General features: G+C 62.3%; 1 protein-coding gene across 1 annotated transcript; it reads left to right on the forward strand.

Moving 5' to 3' along the window:
* Positions 1–1,864: 1,864 nt before the first annotated feature.
* Positions 1,865–26,152, forward strand: RTN4R (reticulon 4 receptor). Its single transcript, XM_030836480.3, has 2 exons — positions 1,865–2,084; positions 24,449–26,152. Exons 1-2 carry the CDS (start codon positions 2,063–2,065, stop codon positions 25,870–25,872), a joined length of 1,446 nt encoding a protein of 481 aa, XP_030692340.1. The 5' UTR covers positions 1,865–2,062; the 3' UTR covers positions 25,873–26,152.

Genomic DNA, 26,152 nt, shown 5'->3' on the forward strand with positions numbered 1-26,152 from the left:
AGGAGCATGGGATCGTGGTCCACACTAGCCCTGAGCCGAGAATGATGGCCAATGCCACATGGCTTGTCATCTGGTCTGAGGTGGCCCTGTGGGGAGAACTCTTCCTCATCTGGGAGCTCCTGCATGCAGGGACCTTGGGGGAAGAGCTGACATGGGGGACAAGCCTCAGCCTCCTGCTGGCTCTGTGAGCTTGACCTCATGTTCCCCATTTACACAATGGGGGACACACCTCCATGTGGCTGTGGGGGGGATTCACTCGTGGCACCCAGCAACCAGTACCCACTGGGGAGGTGGCTCTGGGTGCATGGCCGGGTGCAGGCGCAAGTGCACAGGAGCTGGGGGTCTTGGTTCCCCCTCAGCTCCCATGTGTCTGGGAATTGAATGTACTCCACAATGACCTGGTAAGCCAATCCTAGGACAAGGGTGACAGGGACGCAACAGGCAAAGGTGTGGTCAGGGCCACAGTGCAGCAGCCAGAGGGGTCTGGGCAGTGTGGCCTGTACCCTAGGCCAGAGAGTTGGCCTGGCACGGGCACCATTATTGGTCTCCAGCCCACGAGGCTGCCTGTGATTTTGTGCTCAGATGGGAGCACTGGGCTCAGAGAGGTCCTACTTGCCCTTGGTGAGGCCAGCAGGCCTTGATCCCTCTGCTCTGCTGACGTCTCCCAGCCACATCTGAGGTCAGGAGGCCTGATGGGGAGGCAGAATGTGCCAGGCCTCCCAGTCACCAGGTCCCTCAGCTTCACATCACTGGAACACTGGCTGGGCTCCCAGGGAGACCACCAAACTCTCAGCCAGGATGCTCCAGTCACAGGGAGCCTGCCAGCTCAGGGCCTGCCCTGGGCACAGGGTCCTACAGATTGGAACCAACTCTCTCAGCCAGTCTCCATCCACGTGGCCCTCTTACCTGCCGGGCAGGCTCGGAGAGGCCCAGATCTGGCTGATCAGCTCCCAGCCCTCCTCCATGTGCAGGGCAGCCTGCAGGGACGCTGGCCTGGCAGCTGGCTGAAGACTCAAGAACTTACCTGTGAGGCCAGGTAGATCCCCGAGCAGCAGAGGGAGGTGGGACGCCTATGCAGATGTGCCTGGGGTGTGAGTGTGTGTCACTGGGTTCTCTGGCACTAGAGCCTGGCCTGGCTTTGAGGAGGGTGGGGTACTAAACAAGTGGGCTCAGAGGGGAACTCCTGGGCTGGAAACCCCATCCCACGGGAGGGAACAGGTGGGGGGCACCTGTGGAGGTAGGGGCAGGCCCGTGCCTGAGTCCCCTCCCTGGGTGGTGCAGAGAAGGCCACAAAGACAGGTGGGGACCTGGGAAGTCTCCTAAGCTTTAAGCCTGTTTTCTAACTGAAAATGGAGCAATGCTACCCCAGCAAAGGGTTGCTGGGCAGGGGGGTTGGCCTCCAGGGTTTACTGAGGAGAGGAAGGGCGTGGGCCAGGCAGAGGCGCACCCCGCATTCCCAGGCCTGCGGACCAAGCCCTGCCCGGAAGCTGGCCGCTCGGGGACCCCCAAAAGCCTCCAGTCCGGGCCGCCACGCCCTCAGCCCGCGCTCTTAGCCGACTCGGGCCGGGCCGCCATTCCCGTCGCCGCCTGCAGGGGCCGCCGCCTCTTTAGAAACGCGCCGCCTTTGTCCTGGTCGCGCGGCGCCGCTGCACCGGGCGGGCTGAGCGCCTCCCGCGGCCCGGCCCGTGCCCCCGGCCCGCGCCCCTCCCGCAGTCCCGGCCCGGCCCGGCTCAGCAAGCTCAGGTGGGCGCCCCGCCCGCCGCCAGGCCCCGCCCAGGCCCGCCCCCGCCCCGCCTGGCCCGGCCGGCGGGGACCCGGCGGAGCGCTCGCGCGTCAAACCACATGATCCCATAAAACATTCATCCGCTCCCGGCCGGCTGCCCTCGCCTCCGCGCCGCCGCCCGACAGCCCAGCCGACCGGGCGGAGCGTGCAGCCTCGTCCCGCGGCCGGGCCGGGGCCGGGCCGGAGCTGCGGCGCCTGGATGCGGACCCGGCCGCGGGGAGACGGGCGCCGGCCCCGGAGCGACTTTCGGTCCCCGACGCGCCCTGCCCGACCCCTAAGATGAAGAGGGCGTCCGCCGGAGGTGAGTGCCGCGCCCGGGCCGGCCGGCGGGCGGGGACCCGGGCGCCCCTCCCTGAGCCGCGGGGCGCGCCCGGGCTGCCGAGGCTGCGGAGGGTTACCGCGCGGCCGCGAGGCCACCGCAATGCTGCCCGGCCCCGGGAGGGCGGAGCCCGCGGCAGCAGGAAAAGTTGCCGCTTCCCTGGAAAGTTGGCGGCGGCGGCGGGGCTAGTGTGGGGGCTGCTGGCTGGAAGGGTGGGGTCCTGCCTCTGATCGCCCGTCCGCGAAGGGGTTAATAAGCAGGTCTGAAGAAACCCGGGTACCGAGCAGAGGTGGGGGGTGTCCAGCCGCCTCCATCCTCGACCCGCGGACTCAGCTCAGGACATCTGGTTTTTCTGGGGTTAGACCGCAGCAGGATGAATGGGGGCGTTGGCGACAGTAGAGGGCGTGGGGGGCGGGGCTGGCCCAGAGCTGTCCCCCCCAGGGGGCGGGCGAGGAGAGGCGCAGCCAAGCACCCCCTATCCGCAGCCTGAGGGTGCCTGAGAGCCCCTGCGGGCTCCGCTGAGGGGCACCAGAGGTGGTGGGGCTCCAAGCACCCCCTCCCTGGCAGCTCTCATGGGACCCTTCCCCCCTACCTGGTGTGAGGTGCTGGGGGTGACCTCCTGTAGGGGGAGTTGGACATGCCTTGCCTGGAGGGTGCTCCCATCGTCCCCCCCCACCCCCCCTTTGCCCCAGGGTGCCCTGCTTATTTCCAAGGTGCCGCAGGCTGCACACGTTTCTTTGCACGTGCACATGTCTACAAGGGCTGCACAGTTGCACACCGCATGTGCACATGCATGCCAGGCTGCCCCGTGTGCACGCGTACACACACACACACACACGCTGTGGGTGCACATCCATGTCCTCGCCCCCGCCTGCTCGCCCACGGCCATGCGTGCACATAGCGTGCCTGCTGTGGTCTCCACGCTTGGCGCACGCTGGGTCCCCTCCGAGGGACCCATTCTTGTGCCTACATGCACGTGTGTTAAGGGGGAAGCCCTGGGCAGCCGGAGCTCAGAAGGGTGAGAAACCGGCCACAGGATCCGACCCCCGTGTCCGGGATTCTCCCCTCCCAGCCCCCTGGGGCTGTGTATGTGTGAACTCGGTATGCGTCTGCACATGTGTCTCTGTTCGCATGACCATGTGTGCCTGTGAGCATATCGGCATGTGTCTCTTTGCCTCCGGACGTGGGTGCCCCTGTGTGCCCAGGCAGCCTGTGGCCAGGTTCCACCCAAATCTGTAGCAGAGGCCCAGGGAATGTGTGTTGGGGGCCCAGTGCCCCAGCCCAGGGTGTGAGGCCAAAGGAGTGTCTGATTCCTCCCCCTCCCCCCAGGCTGGGGCAGTGGTGGCTGATGGGGGCTGGGACCCACCTAGGCAGGGAAGGCCCATTTCACACCTCCAGGTCAGCACCGTGACACACAGGCCAGACCCCCGGCATGCTCTGCAGTCTGCCACTAGGTCCAGCTCAGGGTAGGAATATGCCCACCCCACGGCTGACCCAGGGTGACCTCAGGAAAGCTCTGCCCCCGGTGCCTAGGGGTCTCCACGGCGAGAGCCTTCTTGATGAGAGGTTCTGTGGTGTGTCAGCTGCCTCAGTTGCTGTGTGCAGTCTGAGGTAAGGGTATTGGTGACTCGCTCTCACTGTGGTGAGGAGGACCCCAGGCCAGGGCTCAGAGAGGCAGGGCCACACCACCTGCTCTCCCCCGCACCCATCAGTGTCCTTGTCTGTAGAATGACGACAAGTAGGTCATCCTTATAGGCTTGAAACAGAGGGGTGGGTCCCACGATGGGGTGGGCAGTGGGGCTGGCCACTCCCCTTTTCTAAGCCTCAGTCTTTCTATCTCTAAAGTGGGTATCATCACCGCTCCCACTTCTACTCCAGTTGAGGTGAGGAAGGAACCAGGTCCCTGCAAGGCTGTTCACAGACCCTGATTCCTGGGTGTGGGGTGGCAGGAGAAGAAGGGCCTGGATGTGGGTCCTGGCTCAGCCACCGATAGTGGTATGACCTTGGGTGTGCAGTTCACCCATGCCTTAGTCTCCTTACCTGTGACATGGTCAGTAATTGGGCCTCCCTCAGGGGTTGTTGGGGACACTTAAAGGGTGAGGCCCCCACAGGGCTCTGACCCCAGTGCTTCTGCCTTCAAAATACTGAAAACACCACCACCCTGCCCCACTCAATGGTTCCCACACAGGGAAGTCCCCCTGGAACCCTTGCACTGCCAGCTGGACCCTCCCTCCTAACCATTTGCAGATGGGAAATAAAGGCCCATCGAGGTCACTGGGGAGTTGGAGAAGGGGGTGGGCAGGTGGGGAGGCAGAGAGGGAGAGAGGGCCCTGTGGGAGGTGTGAAGTGGCCACCGATGTGTCCCCCACACTGGGGCAGCATCTTTACTCTGCCCCTTACCAGCTGGAAGCCTGCAGAACCCCGACCCTTGGTTTCCCTATGTGAGGACTAACGGTCAGCTGGGGGCCCTTAGGTCAGAGCTGGCTTTCTCCCTGTGGTCATGGAGGAGAGCCTGGCCCAGGGGGTCTCAACAGCCAAGAGGGCTTGTAGGGGGTCCGTAGGAGATGTGCTCGGGCTCTGGAAGGCAGGGGAGGCTGAGGGCTGCCCCAGGTCCTTGGTGGGACCCAGGGTTTGTTTGCTCTTGTTCATTGTGAGTGACGGGCGGTGAGGGGCCTGATGTGTGCAGCTGTCCCCACCCCCACTCTCTAGACTCCGACCTCACCCTCCCTCCGCTGCCCTCAGGACAGCCGGCACGCTGGGCTGGCCCCTCAGTGCTCCCTGCCCCGGCCTTGAATTCATGGCTTTGTGGCATGGAGGCCTGTGGCAGCTGGGGCAGCACCAGGAGGGGCCCAGCTGGTGGAGGCAGGAGGAACTCACCCCCACCACCCCAGGGCTGTGTTTCCTGCTCTCCTGGGCCTGTAGCCAGAAAGTCTCCGTGGAGACTCAGTCTGTGCATCCAGAGAGGGGTCAGGAGCATGAAGAACCAGTGAACTGAGCCAAAGGAATGGGAGAATGGGGGTCTCAGTGAGCATGGGGAATAGGTGTGAGTGGCACTCTGGCCCCCAGGCCCCATCCTGGGGTTCCTGACGGCTCTTGGCCCCGCACAGTCAATGAGGTTCAGGCTGCCCTGTGCCCAGGGCTCTGACCTCTGACCCCTAGGCCGGGCTGCCTGACCTTCTGTGGCCCGCCTGCTCCTGCCCCTTCCAGCGGTCCATTCCCAGATGCCACGTTTGCTTTCAGGAACCTGTTCGTTCACTCACTCACTCACTTATTCCTGGCCTGTCAGACTCCCTCTGAGCCAGGCAGGTGAAGGGATGTGGTCCTTGCCCACCTGAGTTTATAGGACTAAATGCTTTAAAGGACAGGTGGCCATGGAGCTGAAAATGGCAGCCCAGCCAGAGCAGCATCCACACTCCTGCATCTCCTGGTGCCGTTGCTGGATCGTGTGGGCCCAGCCGGGTGTCTTGTGCTGCAGTTTCTTCTTTGGTCGCTGTATTTTAAACATTTTGCACGTCGGAAACTGTTCTTGTGTATCATGGGTTTGCGGGTGTGTGTGGAATCCCTTCCCGAGGATGCGCCATCATTTGTTTATCCAAACCTGCCTCGGCCTCTCACACTGCCCGCGCTTGTGCAGCTGGACAACCAGAGAAGTGTCCCTGGTGCAACCCTGCTATGTCCCCCGGGGGCGTGGTCAGGTGCCCCTCCCCCAGTAGGAGGCAGGGCCTGATCCCAACCCTTCCCAACCTTTTAAGTGGAGCAGGGCAGAGCCCTCGGGCCTCTCCCATCCCTGGGGTTGCATTTCTGCTACTCACAAGAGCAATCTGTTTCCTGGCCTTCATCAGGAATCCGGCTCTGCTGCTGGTCCAGCCCTAGTGCAGCCCGCGGCGGTGCTTTGGGGCTGTCTCTCTCCTGCCCCCTTCACTTAGCCTCCGCCCTAGCCCCGCAGTGTCCTGACAGTCCTGTCTCCTAGTGGGCCCGCTGCCTCTCCCTGCCTGGGGATAGAGAATGGGCCATGGCGGCCCAGTCCTACAGCCTTGCTAGTGCCCCCCCCCACCCCCCCACCCCCGCCGCCAACCCAGGGCAGGAGGTGGAGCTGAAGGGCAGGGCTGTTGGAAGCCCTCCCAGAGGGGGAGGGGCCATGGGGAGGAGCTGTGCTTGTCTAAGGCTGGCCCAGGTGTGCCTGGCAGGTGGTGAGCCCCGGCCAGGCCCTGGCACGTGGAGCTGGGCTGATGGTGACACGGGGAGCCCAGTGGAGGAACCGGGGTGTCAAGAGCTGACTCAACTTTGTTCAGGCAGCCTCCTGGTGCCCCAGGGGGATGCTCTTTGGCCTAACGCCATCACAGATCATGCTCCATGGAACTGAGGTTCCACGGAATGTTGGTGGGGCTTGGACAAGTGTTTCGTGGTCAAGCGAATTTGGGAATGGCTGGGTAAGAGGTGCTGACAGAGCTCCTTTACCACCCCTGTGTAACACACTCAGGGTCTAGTGTATCCAGTAACCTATTTTGGGAAACAGTGGCTGAGGTCCTTTGGAGGACCTGGGTCCATCAAGGGCTCCAGGGTGGGTGGGCCATCCCACACAAATCCTGCAGCCAAGTACCTGGTGGGTGGAGGGACCATGCTCTCCTGGCAGCAAGGCAATGTGCAAATTTAACCTTTGGGTTTATGGCTCTATTTCTTTGCAGCAAATGTCACGGGAAATGTCAGGCTAAGGCTGAAGCTGATGGGTGAGGGGCCCATCGAGGAAGGGGGTGGAGTGCTGAGGGGCTCAGGCCAAGGCAAGGCTCTAAGTTCCTCACCTCCTCCCGGGAGCCCTCTCAGATTGCCCCTCAGCTGCTGGGGCCCAGCACCATGTGCCCGGTCTGTCCCAGCCCTTGTGACCTTGTTGAGATGTTGCCTTTATTTACCTCCTGCCAAGCCCAGATGGGGTGGGCTCAGGGACCTGCCAGAATTCTCCCTGCCCTGAAGTCTGGGCAGCCGTTGGATCAGCCTCTGCAGTACCGGCTTGCTGTGTGACCTTGGGCAGCACTGCCCTTTCCTGGTCACCAGAGACCTTGTCCGTAATCCACGGCTGTCGACCAGAGGTGGGATTCCCACTCGATGCCTTCATGGGTGGGAAAACCCTCTGAGTCTGAGGTGTGTGGGGTGCTGGGCTCTGGGGGTGGTGGGGGTGGGTGGCTGGCTCATGGCATCCTGTGGCAGCTCCAGGCACATAGTAGGTGCTCAGTATATAGGGAGGGGCAAAGAGTGGACATGGTAGGCAGGGGAGGGCTCAAGCCTGGCAGGGAATCCACAGCCCCCAAACTTACTGGCCTCCTGGCCTGCCTGGCAGGGCCAGCTCTGAGACCTTAGCCTGACCTGTCATGGAGTTCTGTCTGGCCCTTGCATCCCAGTGGTTGGTTAGCAAACGTTTGTTGCCTCCCGGCTGTGTGCCAGGCCTGTGCAGCTGAGTGGGGGTCTCAGGCTCCTAGGTTGCCCCTGCCCAGCAGCTCCACACCACTTTCCCTACACATGCTGCTCTGCTCCACTGGGTGTCCTGGGTCCCTCAGATTCAGCCTGTCTGGTGGTGATCGCCCTTATACCACCTGCCCCTCCACCCCCTACAACTTGGCCAAAGGTCCATAGTCCTGGCCACCTCCCTCTACCCTTCCCCAAAGTCCAGTATCAAGTCTGACCCCTCCCTGCCCGTCCCCTTTTATCCCTCATCAAAGGTCTGCTGTGGACTAGCCCCCCTCCTGGGCCTGTGGCCTCAGACACCCATGTCTCCTTGTCCACCATCTCATCCTCCTTTCAGGCTCTGAGATGCTTTCCTAAAACATGTTGCCAGCCAGGCCCCTCCTGACTGAACTCTCCTGTGTCTACCGCCCGATGAGGCCTGGACCAGGGGATCTGGTTTGGGAATGTCTCTTCCACTCTGGCTCCCTGGCTCCAGTGCCTGGCACACACACCTGTGTCTGCCTCCCCACGTCCATGTCCCTGAGTCTAGCTCAGGCCTGGCACCGGTGTGCAGGGAGCCATGAATGGTAGGGTGGCCTCAGGCAGTGCCCTGAGTCAGCTCCCAGGGTCGCAGGAGCTGGTGGTCCTAGCCCTCAGGGTTGGCCATTGGCCATCAGGCGCAGGCCAGTTGCCCAAGGTGGCTCAAGAGGGCGGTCCCCTCCAGGGCACAGGTCTGGAGAGAGAGCAGAGGTGCCAACCTGTGGGGGAGTTGCTCTAGCCGAGGGCCGGTGGGGCTTGCATTGGGAGCCCAGGACTTCAGCCCAGAGCCAGCTGTGCACCTGGCAGGCCACTCACCCTCTGAGCCTCCATGTCACACAGGAGTTTGCGAAGGGGGGTCAGTGGTGAATGATGCCCACAGGACAGCCCCTGGTGAGAGCTTGACTGTCCCAGCTTCTGGGGCTCCTTCCCATTCAGGTGGGAGCTCCTGCCCTGAGCTGGAACTTGCCGTGGAAATAGAGGCTGTGATGGGGCCTCGTGGGGCCCCCATGTCCCAGGGGCCTCCTCAGATTCCCAAGTCCTTCCCTGCCCTGGGGACATCATGGTGGCACTCAGGCAGGTGTGTGATGGGTGTGGGCCCCACTGTCCTCTCTGGAGGAGGAGCCTCTGCTGAGCGCATAGGAGGAGCCCCTGTTGGGGCCTCCCTCCCCCCACCAGCCCTTCTGCATGAGGTCCTTGCCACTCGTCCCAAGGGGGGGTCTGTGACCTATTAGTTAATGCCATGGGGACCCAAGTGAGAAATGGGGCTGGGGGGACACAGTGGGATGGGGGTGGGAGGTGCAGGCCCCAGGCAGGGCCAGCGACTGGGGGAGGGGAAGTTGGGGCCCTCATGGGGTGTCTGCCTTTCTCAGTGAGAGGCGGAGGCCCAGCGGGGGCCTGGGGCAGGGGGATGCTGAGCCGGCTGCGGTGCTGACTTGGAAGGAGGTTCAGGGTCTCCCTGCTTCACCACGTGGGTGTGAAGCCTTGCCCCACAGCTCACTTTGCACCAGCCTTCTGGTGTGGCGAGAAGGAGGCCAGTATTCCTGCCCGGTCCTTGGGCAAGATGGGAACCGGGCAGAGGGAGGGTGGGCCATCTGCCCCCTGTGTGGCCTCTGGCCCAGAAGCATCTCCTGTTCCCAAAGATGTGGTTGGAAGCAGAATTCCAGAGAAAGACCAGTCCTGGCTGGCCACAAGGACGCACTGGGCATCAGAGTGGTCTCGGGAGGGCTGTGGGTCCCAAGGTCACACAGGACACCCCATACCCAGCTCTCTCACCTGCCTCCACAGCACACCCCAGCCAGGAACCTGCAAGTGGGCTCTGGTGTCCTGGGCCACCCTCACCCTTCCCAGAGCCCTGCTGTGATCCCTCCCATGCTTTCCACTGCCTCTTCCCTCCCTCTGGCCTGGCGGAGGCCTCCCTGCTCTCTCGGGACACGTCCAGCCCCCACTTGTCCTCAGAGAACACAGAGCTAGCCAGTCACACCCGTCCAGCCCCAGTTTCCAGGCTCCCCAGGGCCTCCCAGAGGATGAGGCCATGTAAGGCAGTGGCTGATGAACCTGGTGGGGACCATGCTCTTAGATCTCCTTGGGGGCTGAGGCTGTGGCCCCCAGGGCCATCTGAGGAAGCAGCAGGACTGTCATGTAGCCCTGGCAGTGAGCAACCCCCATCCCATGCGTGGGGACTAATGGAGGGCGGAGGGGGGGCCTGGGGCTGGGGTTCCTGAGTATGGCCTAGCAGGTGACCCCCCTCCCTTGGGGAGGGCCCTCCTCACCCCTGGTGGGGTTAGCCGTGCACCACAATGCACAATCCAGGTGTGGGCATGGGGATCCCTGGACAGGTCCCCGAGGGCCACTGCCTTCCACCTCTGTTCCCCTGCAAGTGCTTTCTAGCATTACTTTCAGGCCAGCCCCATGCCGGGCAGCAGGGACCTCGAGATTCTTGTGACATATTCAGCCCTCCAGGTCCCTGGGAGACACCCCAAAGCCCACTAGGTACCCAGGGGAGAGAAGTGAGGGCGTGGGTGCTGGCAAGCTGGTGAGGAGCCTGAGGCCTGGGTCCCCCACTGGGCCCTCACCGAGGCCACCCTGGGCCCACGTCTTAAAGAGGCCCTGGAGCTGCTGGCTGAGGGGGAGGGGGCTCCTGGTGTGAGCAGAAGCCCAGAGACTCCGGGACAGCCCAGTGCGTGCGCCGGGGCCCCTGGGGTGGGCTCAGGAGGCCCTGGGCAGCAGGATGGAGGGAGATGGGGTTCAGATGAGGAGATTGTGGGACCAAGAGGGGTGCAGAGGGACGGGTTTGGGGAGCTCGGGCTGGAAGGATGGGGTGGGGGCCGCAGAGGTGGATGGCGGCGTGCCCCAGCAGGAGGCCAGCCCGCTGCTCTGTGCTCCAGCCATGTGACACGTGGCCCTGCATTCCGGCCATGTCCAGGCTGTCTTTCATCTCCCTGCCTCAGCCCCAATTTCTGTCAGGCAGAGGCTGACACGGGGACAGGTGTGACAAGTGTCTGGCTTCCTTTTCGAAAATTGGCAAAAGAAAAACTCTCCCCATAAAGATATTCCATCTACACACCTCCTGGATGTCACCGAGAGGGCCCGTCATGGCTGAGACAGATGGTGGCCCTAATGGACTCTATTCTTCACCTGCTGCTGGAGTTGTGGCCCAGCCCCCAGGCTGGCCTGACGCGTGTGGTGGTGGCGTGGGGGGGTGTCAGTGCCTCTACGGGGCCCTCCCGACGCCGTGGCTGCCTCCCCTGACCCCCAGATCACAGGAAGCCTGATACAGCAGGACCATCCTTGTCAGTACAAGGGGCTCTGGTGGGGCAGTATGTCCCTGGGGTGGGTGGTGGGAAATAGGGAGGTAGGGCTGTAGGCCTTCATGCTTTGACTCCCGCAGCTCATTTCCTGCTGGGTGGCCAATGTGTACTCTGGTGGGTTCACTGTCCCCACGTTGCCCCGAGGCCCAGGTGGGGTCAGGCCCTGCCTGGCATGTCATGCGCACAGGGCCCCTCAGGCCTAGCTGAGGCCCCTTCCCTGCCGAGAACCCTTGGTGGGAGCCCAGAGACCGAGACCCCGGCCAAGCTCCATGCACTCTGCTTGTTCGCCTGCTCCCTCAGTGGCACCCTAGGGGCTAAGTCCAGGTTTCGGGGCAGGGCTGTGGTTGGGGAGGGGAGTAGGATGTGCGTGGTGGGACTCTGGGAAGAAGAGCCTTCCGAGGGGGGTGTCTGGGAACAAGGAGGGGGTGCTGCCTGAGCTCAGGTCAGGTCAGGTCAGGTGCCATCATGCCCTTGGTAGCTGTAGCTTAACTTCCCCTCCATCACGGGGGACGTGGCCTCTGCCAGGGGCAACATGAGGTGCTCCCGTGGGGTGGGCGGGCCGGGCATTTCCTGTGCATCCACTGTGCGCACCAGGCCTGCGTGAGCTGTGTGGCTTCAACACCCTGTGAGGTGGGGCCTGTCGTCTGCACTTTTCAGCCAAGGGAATGGGTTTGTAGAGGTTGGGAGACCGGGCGGGGACCCCACAGCACGGGGCTCTTGAAAGGGACTCCCACTGCCTGGGGTCGGCCTCACCCACCCTACCCTGGGCCAGCTTCCCCATCCAGTGTCAACACATGAGACCAAACGGAACAAACTAAAAACTCTTCTGATTTTACCAGTTCATGTGCATTGTAGAAAAATCTGGAAAAATATACCGGAGTTTTAAGAAATTTGTTGTGCTAATCAGCTGAAGCTGTGATAGCAAAATGCTACAGACGGACACTCAAACCACAGAAATGTATTTCGCACAGTTCTGGAGGCTGGAAGTCTGAGATCAGGGTGCTGGCAGGGTCGGTTCTGGTGAGGGCTCTCTTCCTGGTTTGTAGATGGCCGCCTTCCTCACGTTGCTCACAGGAAAACAGTCTCTCAGGTATCTCTTCTTATGAGGGCACTAATCCCATCATGGGGCCCCACCCTCACAACCTCATCTAAACCTAATCACCTCCCAAGGCCCCACCTCCAAATACCATCACATTGGGGGTGAAGGCTTCAGCATATGAATTTGGGGGGTGGGGCACAGACATTCAGCCTGGAACAGAAGTGAAGCTGCCCTTGGCATCAGGCACTGCTGCCTCGCCCTGTGGGGACGTCAGTGCCCCATGGACTCTCCTGGGCCTGGACACCTTTGGGACAGCCATCTCCACAGCCTCACACTTCTTACATTCACGTGACGGACGTTTATGGAGCATCTCCTGTGCCGTCACCAGCCCTAGTCCTGCCCCAAGGAGCCCACAGCCCGGGGGTGCAGAAACAAGCAAGGTAAACCTGCCAAGTTGACCATTGAGGTGTGGGGCAAAGGGGGCCCCTGGCAGCAGACAGAGGTGGGCGTTTCACGGACCCTGGGAGTGATTTGTCAAGTTCTCAGACATAGCCTCCCCCTTTTACAGATGACAGGCCCGGCTCTGAGAGGCAGAGGTTGCTCGCCATGCCTGAGCTGAGCAGGGCGACGTGTCTGGGCTGGGGTGACCTGGCTCATGACGGGGGCAAGCCTGTGACCAGGGAACAGTAGGAGGGTGGGCGAGAGGCAGCTGGCTGCCTGCCCAGTGGGTTGCTGGATTTTTCTGATGCATCAACAGAAGAGGTGCAGGGGCCTGGGCCACGGGGTGCTGCTCTGAGCAGGCGGGGCCTGTGAGGGCCGTGGGCACCAGCCATGGGCACCCCATTCCCCGCGCGTCTGCTTCCTCCTCCACACCGGGCTCCCCTGGCCCCATGGGGCCACGCGGTGAGGGGTCAACTTGGGGGAGGCCTTCGGGGTGCAACCCTTCTTTCCTTGGCATAGTGGTTATTGAGCACCTGCTGTGTGCAGCCCCTCACAGGCCATCTGCAGGTGAGCAGGCCGAGGGCCTTCCAAGGGCACTGGGTGGGGAGCAAGTCTGTCTGACCCAGGCCTGGGCTCACGCTGGGGACACTTGTGTGTTGGGCTGAGTGAGAAGGGAATGAGGATGTGAATTCGTTAGGAAAATTTTTAGGGAAAAGGCAAATGCCTTCATCAGGCTTGAAGTCAAGCCGTGCCGGCCTGGGTGGGCAGGCAGGGGAGGCCAGCTGGGCGCTGGGTATGTCCTCTGTCGGGTGAAAGGCTGGGCTGCCTGGGTCCTCAGGTGTACACAGGGGGGATGAGTGGAGTGTGGCCTGCAGATGGCCCCCTGCATCCCGATGCCTGGCCACGGCAGTCCCCAGCAATGCCTTGGGCCTTCAGGGACTCCTCCCCAGCCTGCCCGTTCCTCTGCCAGGAGTCCTCTGCCAGGAGCATCGGTGCCCTGGGTCCCGTGAGGCGGGGGGTGGGGTGGGAGAGGCCATGCTGGGAACCTGTCCCGGGGGCTGGTGCTGAGGAAATGAGGCCACCGTCCCAGCCCCGCCCCCAGGGCAGCCGACCCCCTTCTGCTGCCAGGAGCGCCTGGTGCATCAGCCTCAGGAAGTAGCCGAAATACACTGACCTGCTTTTCCAGGAGGCAGCGGCGCGCCTGGTCCTCCCACCCTCACTGGTGAGAAGCCGCCAACAATTTCCATCCCAAATTGATTTCAAATAAGGAAGAGTTATCACACACAATCATATAGGAATAATTTATCACGCGTTAATAAAAGAGCAATTACTTATTCACGTCACCCCTGCCTGCGTGTCATGCATTTGGATGCAGAAACACGATTGGGGCTCTCATAGAGGCCAAGGTCAGGGGAGCCCTCCCAGGGGAGCCCTCCCAGGGGCTGCAGACCCCTACCCGAGGGCCCGGGTTTATCCGCTGGATCCCCTGCTCCTGAGGGTCCCCGGTCTGGGGTCAGGGTGTCGGATCTGTGACCCCGGAGCAGGCAGGGCTGAGGAGGGACAGTGGGAGGGGCTGCCTGGAGGTGGTAGGACTGTGAAAGGCCCAGGGCACACATGGATCTTCAGGTTGGAAGCTGTCCCTTCAGGAGTCTGGATTTCAGAGGCCCCTGGAGCCAGGAGCTTGGAGCGTCCCTGAAGGCTGGGGGCGTCCTTGGCCACCCTTGGCTGAGCAGCCGCTGAAGAGCAGCCAGACGCTGGGCTGAGCACCAGGAGGCTTCGAGAGCTCTCAGTCCCGCTTTCTCTTCCTGTACCTTGGAGACGCCTGCTGCTAACCCACGTTCGTCTTCACCTTCTGGCAGATATGCTTTATTTTCTTCTTTTTATTTATCTCTGTTTCTGAGATTTCATTGCCAAGTATGCAGTCTTTTTAAAAAGATAACACTGTGGTCGGCCATATCTTGCTCAAAGTGAAAGCCTGCACCCAGCCCTCAGAGGCTGGTCTGGGGCATTGGTTTGTAGCCCTCCTCCAACCCACCTGCTGTTGCCGTGTTCCCTGTTTTTCCAGGTGGTTACCTTCACATTTCCATGTCTCCTACCCCAGCCCCCTCTTCTCCAGCACACTCCCCAGTGTGGCTGTCTCACTACCGACAGTTAAATTCATAACCAGTGTTTCCTAATCCGGGTCACATGAACGCTTGTCACTGCCTGACTACAGGGGTGACCCTCTCGCTCTCGTCTGGCCTTTTGTTTCTCCTGGAGTTTACAGTTGACTTTGTCTTTTTTCTCTTGTCCCATATGCCACCCTCACGTGCTTACTCTTCTCTGTGTCAGGCATTCTACTGGGTGTCTCGTTTTCCCCAGGGGAAGTCTCCCTCTAGGCCTTTGTCCTGCTGTCCCCTCCTGGGCTGGGCATGCTGGGGCCCCCTCACAGCTGCCCCTGACTGCCTTTCATCACCCAGTGTTTCTTGGGGTTCATGTTTATGTCCTGTTTTAGGTGAAGCACATTCCCAGCTAACCATCTAAGGAAGGCACAGTGAAGAATCATTCTATGAGCCCTTGAATGTTAGCAAATCTATTCAAGCTGGATTGGCCCAGTCCAGAATTCCAGGTTGAAAATAGATTCCCCCCAGAGTTTTGAAGCCGTTGCAGTTTTGTGGTCTTCTGGCGTCCAGTGTGCTGTGGAGAAGTCTGCTGCCGTGTTGCTGTTCCTCTCTTGACCCCCAGAGACCTGAAATCGCACTGTGAATGTCACGTGTTGTGCCAGGCACTCACCCAGGAGAGCCTTCAGCTCTGGGAGATTTTCGGGTATTATTTCTTTGATAACTTTTTCCCTCTATTTTATGTTTTCTTTCTGGAATTACCTAAGACAGGTGTTGGATCTGTATTTGTCTTCTGAATCTCATCATTTTTTCCCTGTGTCTCTTTTTGTTTTTCTTTCTGGAAGACTTCCTTAACCTTGTTTTCCAACCTCTCTATTGATTTGGGGGATAATTTTAGCAATTCTATCTTTAACTTCCAGGGACTCTTCTAGTTTTCTGATGGCTCCTTGTTCATAGCACCCAGTTCTGTTTTAAATCCTCTTCTATCCCTACGAGGACACTGATTAGATTTTCCCTAATTTTTATCTGTTCGCTGCACTGTCTCTGCTTCCTCTGGAGGCATTGCCGTGATTGCCAGCATTGGCACCTTTTCCAGACACCTGGTTTTCTGGTAGCGTTTACTAGGGAAGCATGGGAAGTGGCGGGATGCTCTGCTGAAAGTGGGGCTTGTCGACTGGCAGGTGTGGGTGGTCAGGCAGGAGCTGCTCTGGACACGCCGGAGGCCATGGTGGAGATCCTTCCTCTGGACGTTTCTCCGGAGGAACAGCCTCATCACCCTGCTCCCTAACCCCTCAGCAAGTACTGCATCACTGTCCTGGGTCTGGGGTGGGATGAACACAGATCTCTGACACGGGTGGAGGGTGGGCACAGAGGGGCCCGCCGAGTGTGCCCGTGCTGCGGGAGGAGCAGCAGCAGCTTGTGAGGCCATTCCATCTGTGCTGGGCTCCACGCCTGTCTCCGAGCCTCCTCCCTCCACTGAGGCTGAGCTCGGTGGAGGCAGGGAGGTTGCCCTAGGTGTGTTCGCAGCATGGCCTGGTTGCCGTGCCCTCCTCCCACCCAGACGCAGCCTCTCATGGACAAAGCAGGGCTATCATGCCAGGCAGGAGGGGCCTCAAGACAAGTAGAGCGATCAGCATGGCTGCGGATGCCACCTGTGAGCTGTGGGCCTCTCCTGCCTGGGGTCCTCACCTCAGACAGGGCTGCCCAAGGTCAGAACGGCAGAGGCCCCACACCAGCCCCTGGGGAGGCAGGGTGTTGGCCACAAAGCCAGAGCCTGGGTGGAGGTGCTCAGGGGGGTTCCAGGCTGGAAGCATCTTGGGGCCCCGGGGAGGCGGGTCCTGGCCTGTTGTCATCCTCATGTCACTGCTGTAGAGACAGCTTCCCCAGCCTCTTGGTGAGGGTGTACAGAGCTGGCATCTGAGCCCAGGGCTCCTGGACCCTGGGGTCCACCTCGGGCAGCCCATGGAGCAGAAAGCTTGGGGTCAGAGAGCCCAGAGCATGTGTTGGGGGGAGGGGCTCAGCAGCTCACCTGCTGCAGTGGGGCTGCTTCCCCTTTTTGTTATCTGGGTCACTTGGGGCTCAGGGCCTGCCCTGGTCACTTGATGTGGCAGGAGGGGGCTCTTGGACCCCGTTCCCTGGTCTTGCTGGTTCCCTGTGGTCACCACGCCTTGATAAGGCTCAGTGCCCTTGTCTGAGGAGTGGGGTTGATGGTCATCTCCTCGTTGTGCTGTGGGATGTAGCGAAACCTCCAGGAGGGAGGGGCATCTGTGACTTGGGCGTTCCAGGGAGGTGAGGGCCCCATCTCCCCCAGCTCTCCCCTCCACTGGTGCTTGGTGCTGTGTGAGGCTGAGATGTCAAGGTGGATGGACAGGGCCTCCCTGGGAGACAAGCTCGACCAAGAAGGCCCTCATGGCCTCAAGGCACTGCTGCTGGAATGCTCAGGGCTGTCTCGTGTCTGCCCAGCGCTGTCCACCCACTCACTCACCTCTGGGATGGTGGGGGTCTCTCCTCCTCAGGACCCCACACCCTCCTCTTTGGCTCTGTGGCCAGGTCACACAGGGGTTGGCTCGCTGGCCCACTAGCATCACACTGTCCACTTGGCTGGGAGGAGGGTACACAGCAAGTCAGTTTTGACGCACTTCCCAAGATGTTAGGATTCAGGCCTCGGCTGACAACTCTTCCCATTTAGGAACAAATAACAAAGGTGGGACAACTCGGTCCAGGAAAGGAGAGAGGCACTGGCGTGCAGGCCGCCTTGCCAACAGGCTTCCCCGGACCATCCTGTGGACCCACGGCCCCTGGATGCAGTGACCTCAGTCGGTGGTGACTCAAATGGGAGCGTCTCAGGCTGAGGGTCCTGGGCCCTGCACTTGCCTCTGGCCAGGGGTGCTCAGCAGACCATGCTGGTCCTCCCCACGGTCTCTCTTGGCGAGTGCTGCCCCCCACCCTCACTCTCCCAGCTCAGTTTCAAAGCCCCCAAGCACCCTGCCCATGTTAACCCCTTCTCGGGGCCCAAGCCACCCTGGTCGGGAGTGTTTGCGAGAACTCGGCTCTCCTGGGACAGCGAAGGTGGGCTTCAGTCCAGCTGCTCCCTCCAGACGGGGCTAATGCGCAGCGGCCCAGAGGCCGGATGGGCTGATCCCCAAGGGTGAGCCGTCAAGGGCCTCCGGAGACCTGCATTTGTCTTTCCATAGCCAAATAGATGCTGCTCGGGCAGAGGCCACCGCCTGCCTTTTCGGTGATGTTGACAAGTGCCAAGGGCTCGGGAACACCTGGGAATGTGCCCACCCATCAACTCCCGCCACAGAGGAGAGCAGAACCCCTCGGCCTGGCTCCTGGCTCCTGGCTCCTGGGTGGGGCTCCCATGTCTGCCAGCCTCTGCACAGCAGCCCCTCTGCTGTTTGGCTGGCTCGCCTCTGTGCCCTGATCACGCGGGCCCCAGCAGCACAAGTTCCAAGAGTGCGTTCCTATTGTGTGTGCCCATGGCGTGCACACCCCCACCCCGAGTGTGCACCCCAAGCGTGGGCTCCTGCACTGCGTTTGCCCTGTTGGAGGCTGCCGTCAGGGCCTCGCAGGAATGGTCAGCTTCGTGTTGGCGGTAGATGCAGGGTCCCGGGAGGAGTGTGGGATGGATTGCGGGGAGGGCAGGACCCATGTTGGCCCTGCCAGGCTAGGCGTCCAGTCCTGGACAGGAGCTGGCAGTGGACGGGGATCTGGGCAGGCGGGTGGGCACAGTGGTAGGTGTGTGGCGGTAGGTCCCAGGCCCTGGCACAGGGAATGCCCCTTCTCTGAGCCTCCCTGGGGCAGGGGCATGTCGGCCACTGTCCAGTTTCTCATTAGCATCCTCTGGGGACTTGAGCCTATACTGGCTGCCGGATTGAATTAGCCTCAGGACCCTGGTGAGCTGGTCGTGGAGACAGAATTCTCCAGGTAATTAGGCAGTGGGCGTTTGTTGGTGGCCTGATGGAGTGGGGGGTTTGCTGGGTGTCGGGGGGACAGGGGTGTCCAGCCTCTGGGGGGAGGAAATGCTGGCTGAGTCTCTGCTGCAAGTGTGGGCGTGGCCTGCATGGGCAGGGTCCTGGGGCTGGACGAGGCTTCAGATGCTGGTGTCATGAGCCCTCCATGTGGGGCTCCTGGGTGGGAGCCGAGGGAGGTGGGCTCTGGGTGAAGAGCATGTGGACTGGACACGGTGAGGCTCCAGAGCCTCCAGGCTGGCAGCCTGCCCTTGGCCAAGGATGGATTCCTGAGGCCTGCTGGCTGGGCCCAGTGTCCTGCCCATCAGAGGGTGTTCTTGGACCCGCACCCTGGCAGTGAGCTCCAGGGCTCCTCCCTTGACGTCTGCCTGCTGACCGGGGCCAGCTCAGGGCTCTTTGGCCCCTTCAATCCCCCACGTGACACCTGTGGTCAGCCCGCTCCTGGACCACAGGTGTCACAGCCAGGACCACATCCCGACCACAGGGCGCCCCCTGGGGAACACGCTAGTGGGTGGGCTCTGCATTCAGGGCCTCCAGCTCCCAGGCAGGCCAGACCCTCCCCCGCCACTCTCTGTTTCCTTGCCTTGTAAGGGCCCAGAGCTGCCTCCCAGGTGCTGTGTCGGCTGGAAATTTTGGGTTCCAGGTGGGGCTGATGGGTGAGGTAGGGGTGGGGGAGCTTTAACTTTTTACTGCCCAGCAAGGCTTTTCAGCAACTGGACACCACAGGGCTGGGAATCCAACCGGCTCCTGGGCTGTGAGCAAGAGACGCCCGCCATCCCCCACCAAGCCTCATTCCCTCACCTGTAAAACGGCTAAATACACTAGCCCCTGGGAGAGCTCACCAGACAGAGGGACCTGGCCTGCTCACCCTGGGTCCACCCGTGCACAACACAGTCAGGAGGCCGGCTCTGCCCACAGTGGGCCTCAGTTTCCCCCACTGCACGCAGCTTGGCCTGGTGTTTGGAACTGCTCAGCCCTGTGTCCAGTACCCTCCTGCCACGGTAGGTCACCTTGCCCATTATCCACCTGGCCAGCCCGCCCTGCCCTGCCCCGCAGCTGCGCCCTGAAAAGATCAATAAGGAGGGGGCCTTGAGGGGCACAGCCGGGCAGAGAGCTGGTAGCCACACCCCTGGAGACGCAGGGCTCTATTGAGGGTGGGCTGCCTCACGGGAGCGGCTGCCACCCTCCTCCCTGGCACCTGAGCCAAAGAAGGGGACCAGGAAACGCCCTGGCCACGTGTGCTGCCGCCACGCATGTCTATGCCTGGAGGACGGACGGAAGGTGGGTGGTGAGTATGAGAAACAACGATGACCAAGGGGGGACAGATGGACGACGGGGGTGGGTGGTGAGCCCATCGCGAGTGGGGGGCTGGCAGGGATGGGAGGGGTATGGGTGCAGCCGTGACGGGTGCCTTGACCCTCTGCAGTGTGTGGACGCCACTGGCTCCCACCCCCGCTCGGAGCTATTTCTGGCCTGGCTGTGCTGACTATGGCCTCCTGTTCTGCCTTGTAACTGCGATCTGTGACATGACCCTTCATGGGACGTTCTTGGTGTTCGAGAGGGTCCTGAGCAGACTGATGTCCTAGCTATGCTACGGCGGTCTGGCCCCTCCGCGGACGGCTGACCCCAGCCTCCAGGGGGGTGTGCAGCAGCTCAGAACCTCCCGGAAACGTCCCCTCCCAGCCACCAAGAGCACAGGAGGGAGCTGCCCACACTCTCCTGCCGTGGCCGCATAGTGGCCGCTCTTCAGGCTTGGGCTGGATGTCCCTCCTGCCCCTTCTGGCAGCTCTGTGGCTCCTTCTCTTGCCCACCTTTCCTCCTGGACCGGCTCTGAGTGGGAGCAGGCCATGGTTTAACTGCTCACTGCCTCGGTTTCCTAATCTGTAAAATGGGCTCACGACACCAAAAAGAAAATTGATTCTTATGCAGCTCCAACTCATGCCTCATCATATCGGCTGGTGGACCCTTGTAATGACCCCCAAAGGGGGTGTTACAGCCACCCCATAGCCGCAGGGAGGCATAGAGGCCCGAGGGCACTGAGCCCGTGCTCTGGGCTTCCAAGGCTGCCAGCCCTGTGCCATCTCTTCGGCCTCGCTTGTAGGGGCAGAGGCATCCCCATGAGACCTCAGGGGAGCTGTACTCCTGCAACCTCAGCCCAGGCTGGGGGGCCCCGGGAGAGGCAGGGGCCAGGGAACACACTGAAGACCTCCCCGTGCCTGCAGCCTCCAGCACGCCCTGTTTCTGAGCTGCTGACCTCAGCAGCCGCCTGCCCACTTGCCCACTGGCTCCTGCGGCTGCTGATGACTCCCCAGAAGCCTCCACCCCTCCTGGCTCCCCTCCCTTCTGCTCCCCTCTCCTGCTCCCTCCACCTTCCTCCCCGCCCCCTGCAGTGGCCAGGAGCTGGATCAGGGTGAGCAATGCAGATGGCCTTTGAGGCCACACGCAGGCCTGATGCCCCCCAGCCTCCTGGGCCTTGTCAACTGGCCCGGAGGAGAGACCCTGAGCAGAGTCTGGTAGCTGTGCCCCCACCCCCAAGGCCGGAGTGGCTGGTCCTCCACCAACCATAGCCCTAGTGCCCCTGCCCCAGCTCCAGAGCAGACCAGGGCTAAGGTGGGGGCTCCTAGCCATGACCCAGGGGTCCCCTCCGTGGGGAGGGCACTAGAGAAAACCCCTGACCCATCCATTCTGTGCTGAGGCCCGAGGAAAGAGGAGGGATGGCAGGGGAGGGGCCGGCTTGGGTTTGCAGGAAGCTAGCTGAGGGGGCCTGGTGGCCTGGTGTGGGACCAGGACCCTGGTGTGCCTTGCGATGATTTCTGTGTATGAGAGCCGGGCGGGGCAGGGCTGTTTTCTCACCCTGTGTGCAGGAGGCAAGCTCCCACTGGACCCGGTGAGGCTGGGCGTGACTGGGAGGTGGGGCCAGGGGAATGGGCCGCTGTCTGGGGCCAGTGGGAGGGTTGGGGGGGAGAGAAAGGAGAGACAGGTGAGGCAGGATGCAACCTGGGGGCCTCTGATGAGTGGGCAGGACCAGCGAGTGCAGATCTGCAGGCCAGAGAGGCCTCAGGCTCCGGACTGCAAAGCCAAGGAGGATGGGTTGGGGGGTGGGGGCTGTGGGATGAGAGGATGGGCTGGGAGGACAGGCTGGGGACGGGGTGGGGGGACGGATGGGCAGGACTTTTAGGGTTGGGAGGGATTAGGTGAGTGATAGGGTCCAGGGGGTTGGGCCAGGGTACACCCTCCCACTACCTGGTGGGGCCTCCAGGCCCCTGCTGTGAGAATGAAAACATGACACAAAGTTGGGTTTGATTATCTCATAGAAAGATACCCCCTCTGCTTGCTCAGCAGAGGGGTTGCCATGGAGACCAGCAGGCAAGCCCCAAGGGGGCCAGGCTGGAGCCAATTACTGTGGCTGAGGCGAGGAGTGAGCCCACCGCCGGCCGCTATGCTGACAGCAGGGCCTGTGCTGAGGGACCGACCATCAGAAGTTGGTTTCCAAAAAGCAGTTGCCTCGGCGAGAGGGGAGCCATGTCTTCGCGCCTGTTGCCCACTTCCTGGCAGGGCCGAGCCACATGGCTGCTCTGCCACTTTCCCCCATGTGTGGCTCAACACTGGTACCTATCTCAGGGCATACATAGAGCGGGCACGGCCCCAAGCCCATGGCTTATAGCCTTCCGGGGGCCCCGCTTAGCGACGGCTGGAAGCTGGAGGAGCCGGCCGGTTCCAGTGGTCAGCTGACCCCAACCCAGCCAAGCTCACAGACCATGGCTGCAGGCCTGGGAGCCAATGGTCAGGGTGCAGTGGTAACAGTGCAGTCGGTGATGTGGTGGGTATGGTCATGATGGACGGCCGCTGGCAGCCAAGTTGGTGGTGTGGCCCAGCCCGTGGTGGTGAGGTCCAGAGTCTGGCCTGATAAGTAACTGGAGCCCCACCTCACCCTGCCCCAGATTGTCCTCTGCCACAAGGTCTCGGGAGCAGGAAGTACTGTTTTCATAGCACAGTCACATCCCGTGGCAACAGTGAGATGCCGTGGGAGCTGGCTTAATCAGGCCCGACTTTCCAAAGGAGGCCCATAAGGAGAGAGCCAGGAGAGGATGCCAGCAGTTTAAATAGAATAGCTGAGATGCCCCCTCATGGCCTCCTGTGTGCAGCCAGCCCAGGGAGGGGCACCCAGGGCTTGGGCAGGGGGTGGTCCTGGGGCTGTCATGTCCCCAGCAGCCAACAAATGGCCCAGCCTCAGTGGCCACCAGAGCACAGGGGACAGAGGAGGCGCCTAGGCTGTGGGGACGGTGCTCCCAGTCCCGGAGGACCAGAGTCTGGGAGGGCGTATTCCTTGTGACCGCTGGACATGCCCGGCTTGCTGGGCCTCTGGGCTTGGGGCAAGCGTCTGCACTGGCCCTGGCAGAGAGGACTTAGTGGGGGTTCGGGGCCCAAGGTCATGGTTCTGGGTTGGGGAAGGTGGCCTGTGGGCCCCTCCTTTCTCCCTCCTGGCTCCAGCCCCAGCACTTAGCCGGCCTTATGTCTGCAGAATCCTGCTCTCAGCTGACTGCCAAGGAAGGTGTTAGCTGTCAACGCAGGTGTTAGCTGTCAACGAAGGTGTTAGCTGATAACTCAAGTGTTAGCTGATAAGCCATAACCCTCCCAGGGGGATTCACATTTTAATAGACTTACTCCTGAAGGCGGAAAGAACCTTCAGCATTCAAAGCAGTGGCTCTAATGGTGGGATGATAGGCAGGGAGCTTAGTATTGGGCATGTGGCCCTGCTGGTGAGCCCAGCCTGGATACAGCACCCCAGGAGGGGTCTCCTACCCGGTCTAGGTCTTTGGTGAGGCCCTGAGACCGGGGAGGGAAGAGGGGAGCTGCAGCCCCCTGGGCTGGGGCGGAACCTGCTGGGAGCGTGTCTTGGCAGGAGGGTTGGGGGCAGCTGGACTGTGCAGAGATTGGCCGGGAAGGAGTAAGCTCCTCGCCCAGGGAGGAGACCAAGCAGAGAATGAGGCCGAGGGGAGGAGGCTGCAGGAGGTGTTCTGAGCCAGGCCAGGAAGCAGTAAGCGGCAGTGAGGAGGGCATGTGCAGGAGGGAGCAGCCTGCCTGAGGGGCTCACGGGGCAGGACTGCAGTGCCCCCAAGCCCTGGACCTGCCTGCCCTGCTACGCCTGCCCTCAGGGCCTAGGCTCCTGGTCTGTGTTGGCAGAGTTGCTCTGGAGCCTGGGGCTGCTGTGGCAGTTTCCTGTGTCCTGTTGGTGGGACCAAGACTCCTGCAGGAGGGCCACTGGGGCTGTGGCTCCCGGCTTCACCAAGGCCCCTGCAATTTCTTGGTTAAAGCACAGCTCCCCGAGGTGGGGAGGCTCCCTCAGAATCCAGGCAGGCCTTGGCCCCAGGGGCTCTGGGGGCCTGGGCAGGGCACCAGGTCTGAGTCACAGCCCCACCCTTCCTGCAGCCCGAGAGGACCCTCTGGGAGGGCTGCTGCGGAAGCTGCCAGGAGGCAGGCCTGGCCATGATCCTTGGCCCAGGGCTCCTCTGCATGAGTGGAGCTGGCCTGGTGCTCCAGTGTTTACCGGGGCCTCTCTCTCTGCCTGGCCTGTGGGCTGATGGGACAGGGACAGGCTGGGTCAGTGCTGGGATGGACAGGGACAGCGGGCAGGCCCACGGGGGCTTGGTGTTCACTGGAGTCCGAGAAGGTATCTGCAGGTGTGCATGTCCATCCCAGGAGGCCTTCACTTGGGCCTTGGTGGTGACCTGCTAACCCCGAGTGGCGGCGGGTGCGGGTGTGTTAGCTCGTGTGTTTGAGTGCCAGGCAGGGTGACGTGGGCGTCTGCAGGCGACGTTTCCTGGTGTGGAGCTTTCGATCCCTTGGAGGGCTGTTGTGCAGCAGCTTCCACCTGGCGGGTGGGGCAAGGATCACAGCACCTGAGTTCCCAGGGGCGGCAGCATATCCTGGGCCCAGCCCCAGCCCCTCCTGCACAACCCCAGCCTTGCAGGAGCCCCTGCCCACGAACTGCCCTCTGCTCTGCCCACAGGGAGCCAGCTGCTGGCCTGGGTGCTGTGGCTGCAGGCATGGAGTGTGGCGGCGCCGTGCCCGGGTGCCTGTGTGTGCTACAACGAGCCCAAGGTAACCACAAGCTGCCCGCAGCAGGGTCTTCAGGCCGTGCCTGCCGACATCCCGGCTGCCAGCCAGCGCGTCTTCCTGCACGGCAACCGCATCACATACGTGCCAGCCGCCAGCTTCCATGCCTGCCGCAACCTCACCATCCTGTGGCTGCACTCGAACGCGCTGGCCCACATCGACGCCGCCGCCTTCACTGGCCTGGCGCTCCTGGAGCAGCTGGACCTCAGCGACAACGCGCAGCTGCATGCCGTGGACCCTGCCACGTTCCGGGGCCTGAGCCGCCTGCACACACTGCACCTGGACCGCTGCGGCCTGCAGGAGCTGGGTCCCGGCCTGTTCCGCGGCCTGGCTGCCCTGCAGTACCTCTACCTGCAGGACAACGGGCTACAGGCGCTGCCCGACGACGCCTTCCGCGACCTGGGCAACCTCACGCACCTCTTCCTGCACGGCAACCGCATTTCCAGCGTGCCCGAGCGCGCCTTCCGCGGCCTGCACAGCCTCGACCGCCTTCTGCTGCACCAGAACCGTGTGGCCCGCGTGCACCCGCACGCCTTCCGGGACCTCGGCCGTCTCATGACACTCTACCTGTTTGCCAACAACCTCTCTGCACTGCCCGCGGAGGCCCTGGCACCACTGCGGGCCCTGCAGTACCTGCGGCTCAATGACAACCCCTGGGTGTGCGACTGCCGGGCGCGCCCGCTCTGGGCCTGGCTGCAGCAATTCCGCGGCTCCTCATCCGAGCTGCCCTGCAGCCTGCCCCCGCGCCTGGCTGGCCGCGACCTCAAGCGCTTGGCCACTGCCGACCTGGAGGGCTGCGCTGTGGCCGCCAGACCGTTCCGTCCCTTCTGGACCGGCGGGCCTGCCGATGAGGAGCTGCTGGGGCTGCCCAAGTGCTGCCAGCCGGACGCTGAGGACAAGGCCTCGGTGCTGGAGGCCGGGAGTCCGGCCTCGGCTGGCAACGCACTAAAGGGACGTGTGCCATCTGGTGACAGCCCGCCAGGCAACGGCTCTGGCCCACGACACATCAACGACTCCCCATTCGGGACCCTGCCTGGCTCGGCCGAACCCCCACTGACCGCGGTGCAGCCTGAGGGCTCCCAGCCACTGGAGCCCCCCACCACGGGCCCTCGCCGGCGGCCAGGTTGTTCCCGCAAGAACCGCACACGCAGCCAGTGCCGTCTGGGCCAGGCGGGTGGCGGGGGTGCTGGGGCTGGCGGGGCTGGTGGGGTGGAGGGCTCGGGTGCCCTGCCTGGCCTCGCCTGCAGCCTCGCCCCCCTGGGCCTCGTCCCCCTGGGCCTTGCGCTGGTGCTGTGGACAGTGCTCGGGCCCTGTTGACCAGCCACTGAGCGCAAAGCCTCTCTCAGCAGCCAGGTGTGTGTACATACGGGGTCCCTTCCCACTGCCAGCCAGCCCCGGGTGGCAGGCCCTCCCTGACGGCGCCTCCCGCCTGCCCACCTGCCCGTCCCATCTCCACCCCGTCATGTTTACAGGGCGTGGTTGGGGCGTTTGTTCCAGAACGCCGCCTCCCGCCTGGATCGCGATATATAGAGATATGCGTTTTATTTTACTTGTGTAAAAATATTGGACGATGTGGAATAAAGAGCTCTTTTCCTAA

The sequence above is a fragment of the Globicephala melas genome, chromosome 13 (genome assembly GCF_963455315.2).
Source record: "Globicephala melas chromosome 13, mGloMel1.2, whole genome shotgun sequence".
Classification (NCBI taxonomy): Eukaryota; Metazoa; Chordata; class Mammalia; order Artiodactyla; family Delphinidae; genus Globicephala; species Globicephala melas.